Source organism: Branchiostoma floridae, chromosome 7, assembly GCF_000003815.2.
Source record: "Branchiostoma floridae strain S238N-H82 chromosome 7, Bfl_VNyyK, whole genome shotgun sequence".
NCBI classification, from domain to species: Eukaryota; Metazoa; Chordata; class Leptocardii; order Amphioxiformes; family Branchiostomatidae; genus Branchiostoma; species Branchiostoma floridae.
The window spans coordinates 1,215,729-1,219,887 of NC_049985.1; the positions used below are offsets into that span (position 1 = coordinate 1,215,729).

Consider the following 4,159-nt stretch of genomic DNA (forward strand, 5'->3'; position numbering starts at 1 on the left):
AAAAAGAACTCCAAAAAGCCCCGGAAGACGGCAGCGTCAGCCAGACGAAATCTGTGCGTTAGAACGGAAGAAACCAATGAGGGTAGGAGGAAAGTTATCTTAGACCACATAAATACAGCTTAAGCCGGATTCGGAGACGTTCCCAGTCACCATGCCCTGTTCACGTGTTCATTCGATTCCCATTGGCTACGAGGAAAGGCGGGAATATGTTCTGAGCTAGACAGGTCAGTCAAAACACGCCGTTTACTGAGCGGCTGTGTTTGCATTTTCCCGTTGCATTTTCCGTTCTGGCATCCTTTGCGTTGGCAATTTCTGCCCCCTCTGTATTCTGCTTTGAGACTACACTCTTGACTGATTATTCCCGGTCGGAATCTCTGGCAAAGACGGTGAGTCGTCTCTATTTCCAGTTTTTTGTCGCTGCTTTGTGCAGCTGTGACGGGGCCCCCAGAAGTTCGGTTGTTCTCTTGTTGCTAAACTCTTACAGTAGGCGTTGCTTTTGATTCTTAGTACGACATGGCAGAAGTTGGTCACAGAAAAAGACGAATACTAATCATAGGGCACTCGTTCATACGCAGACTGGATGCTTTTGTTGAAAGCAGAACCGAATCAGCATCAGGCCGAGTAGTGAGTAGAGATTTTTGGTTGGAAAACACCGATGTAAAATGGATGTCCTTGTCTGGCGGCAAAGTTTCGAACTTCGACCAAATGTGTAAGGCCCTGCCAACCGTGGATGATGTCTACCTTGAGTTAGGGTCCAATGATCTGTGTGAGCTCTTCTGGGAGCCTGAGATAGTGGCTTTACGCATAGTTGGTATGGCAAGTGTAATCAGAAACCGGGCTAATGCCAGACATATCATTGTTGGAGAACCTCTCCCACGGGTATTTAACCCACCAAACATACCGTACAATCAGTGCCTAGGTAGGTACCTTGACGCTTTGAGACATGAGGTGGCCAACACTCCTCACATGTCTACATGGGCACATGTCCGCCTTGTTAATAGGCATTGCCCAGAATATTTTGCAAAAGACGGACACCACCTGTCCCCTTACGGGATGTATCTTCACTTCAAGTCCATCAGGGGGGCCTTAACAGCAACAAAGGGCATTTAATTCCCTCTAAAATACATTTTCAATTGGACATTTATACATTGAATCACCCCCCACCCCCCTCGCCCTGGCCCCTCAACACGCGGTGAGTAGAACAAAAGTAACTTGATATTTGGCGACATTTTTGAAAACTAACGAAATCTTCAAATGTTTTAATACTCGTTTATCAGTCAGAAAGCAAGGCTATTCATTTACATTCCCTCACCCTACACTTCTTAGCCCCTTATTGCCTGATTGGCTCTTTGGCGGACTAATAGACAGGAGGGTTTTGCAGTCAGATTTCCCCTGCCACTTGTTAGGCGCGATGGCTTTTGGTGGTGGTAAACCAGTACTCAAATTATTTTGGAAATCTTATAATGTTCGTAAACTTGTATGATTGGCATGTGACCTTTATACGAAAAACCTTTTCACGAGATATATGGAACCGTTGTCATGGTAACCATTTGGCGTGTTGCCAAATATTGAGAATGATACATATTTATGTAATGATTCTATGTTTTTTCCATTCTGTATGCCAATCTTGACAATATACCTGTTTTTCCGCCAAAGATGCCAAGTGTGTCAGTTGAATTCTTGTCTCCCTGTCCTTATATCGGTCGGAGAAGTAGGCATAAGGGGCTTTTCATGAAATGAAAATACAGCTTAAGCCGGATTCGGAGACGTTCCCAGTCACCATGCCCTGTTCACGTGTTCATTCGATTCCCATTGGCTACGAGGAAAGGCGGGAATATGTTCTGAGCTAGACAGGTCAGTCAAAACACGCCGTTTACTGAGCGGCTGTGTTTGCATTTCCCCCCACACCCAACCCCTATAGAAAAGCCAGAACGTCGACAACATTTGTTGCCTTTCTTTTGTGCTTTGTTTTTCATTTCACCTATATGTACTCAAGCACAAATTTCAGATCTTCATTCAAAGTTTACGCATAATTCAAATTCACAACAAACAATACCGCAGATGTACCTTCATGTGGATATCAATTTATAGGAAAGTCGTTGGACTAATATCAATGTCTGTTCCCAAACAGATGTTGGTATACATATCACGTGCCCTTTGTCCAGGTACCGTTTAGTGTACCTGTCCATACTTGTGACTATTTACGCATGATTTTGTCGGGGTACTATGAAGATACCTGTCCGTACATGCGTCAATTGCTTGTTTATATCACATGATCTTTGTTCACAAGCAATTGTTTGATTCACATGATCTTGTCGGGGTACGGGCCGGGTACCTGTCCGTACATGTGATTATTTAACGCATGACTTTGTCGGGGTACTAACAGGGTACCTGTCCGTACATGCGTGGTTCACAAGTTACTGCTTGTTTTATCACATGATTTTGTCGGGGTACTGTTACTGTACCTGTCCGTACATGTGATTTATTTGGTGCATGGCTTTGTCGGGGCGGGTTGTCCAAGAACCACAGTGACTTAAATAACCTTTGTATCTGACGGTTTGCTTTTTCACCGTTATACCGCATTTCTCAGATACCCGGCATGACACTCCAATACAATCGATATAACTAGGAATGTGTCATCATGCATACAAAATTTGTCCTGATGTATTACTCTGCTCACTGTCTTAACGCTTTACTATTGTCGAGCCCCAGTAATGCCTCCAAGGAAGAAGGCACGCAAAGCAGCGAGGCCGGAAGCCGGGGATGATCCGTCCCCGACGGAGCGAGGAGATCAGCCATCTCCAGAGGATGCACCCCCGCAACCTACTCGCAAGGCTCCGGATAAACCCAAGCTGACAATGAAGTTTCTACAAAAGCAACTAGAGGACTTGCAACAAGTTACTACGCAGATAGCGAACAAACTGAACTCTACAAATTCCAGTGACCCCCAGACTCCAGGTGCGTTACCAACAGACGGAGGGTCAGCAGGACTTGTAGGTCTTAACACCTCTCCTAGCTCAGTGACTGTAACCCATGTAACCGATACCCCTGGCGTGTTGCCAATAGCTACCACAAGTGGGGCACTGGATCCTCAGCCCCCATCTCTTCCGTCCATCAACCCAAACGCCCAGATGCCAGGCCTAGGCTCGACCCTGGCTTCCAGCATTCTAGGTACATCCTCTCTTACTAAGACAGTTAATGCCTCCGCTCTTAACCAACCAGCGTCAGTAGTTGGGACTCCTGCCATAGAATCTGTCCTTAGCGGTGAGCTCTATAAAACGGGAGTTCACTTACCTCTGGACACTGGAATACCAGAACCAACGAAGGAGAAAATTTGGCTAGATAAATATGTGGAATTCAAACACTTATTGCCAACTCATCGTCCCAAAGCGCAATTCAACATCAACCTGGAACCATTAGCAGGACTCCCAACTTTGACGGTGGCAAACAATGTAGAGGACAGTAAGAACTCCCTTTCCTTAGCACAATGGTCAAACGCATTCGCGATTTACCAGTATATCTATGTCCAGAAGCATGTTCTGCGCAGTACCCAGTTAATCTCTTACGGGTACTTGATCCGATCCATGGCAGACCGAGGTGCGCAGTGGGGTAAGTACGATATGTACTTCAGACAGCTAAGACAGATCAACCCAAACCTACCATGGGATGTCCCACATCCGCAGCTGTACGTTGATGCCTTCAGTAGCTTGGCACTAGCATCTTCTTCCCCCAAGCCCTCCTTTCCCAAGACCAACAAAATACCCAGAGGCTACTGCTTTCAATATCACCTCCCCGGAGGCCAGTGCTCCACGACAGGTTGCCCTTACAAGCACTCCTGCCCCACCTGTTCAGGGCCACACAAGGAGCCCAACTGCCCCAAGAAGGCTCAGCTCAGAAATAACAACACCCGTAATCGCTAAGAAGCTTAGTTTGCTTCTAGAAGGGTACCCCGACAGGGAAAAAGATTACATCATCAAAGGCTTTACCTATGGATTTCCATTGGAGTATTTTGGACCTCGAAATTACTTTCCTTCCAAAGTCATGTCCCCCAATCCAGCACAACTTCCAATTATTTTTGAGAAACTTCAGTCTGAACTGGAACAAGGACGTATAGTGGGTCCATTCGCAATAAACCATTTCCGAAGTATTCATTTCTCCC

The 4,159-nt window shown here is 46.0% G+C and overlaps 1 protein-coding gene across 2 annotated transcripts in view; it reads left to right on the forward strand.

The window, feature by feature from the left end:
• Window positions 1–266: 266 nt before the first annotated feature.
• The window catches only part of LOC118418958, a 7,341-nt gene continuing 3,448 nt past the window's right edge, over window positions 267–4,159 (forward strand). The window contains exons 1-2 of one of the 2 annotated variants that reach the window (XM_035825112.1): window positions 267–386; window positions 2,713–3,171. In XM_035825112.1, the coding sequence (XP_035681005.1) occupies window positions 2,715–3,171 (457 nt within the window). In that variant the 5' untranslated portion in view covers window positions 267–386; window positions 2,713–2,714. Of the gene's footprint in view, window positions 387–2,461; window positions 3,172–4,159 lie in introns of those variants that run through there. The other variant, XM_035825113.1, reaches the window with a different exon arrangement.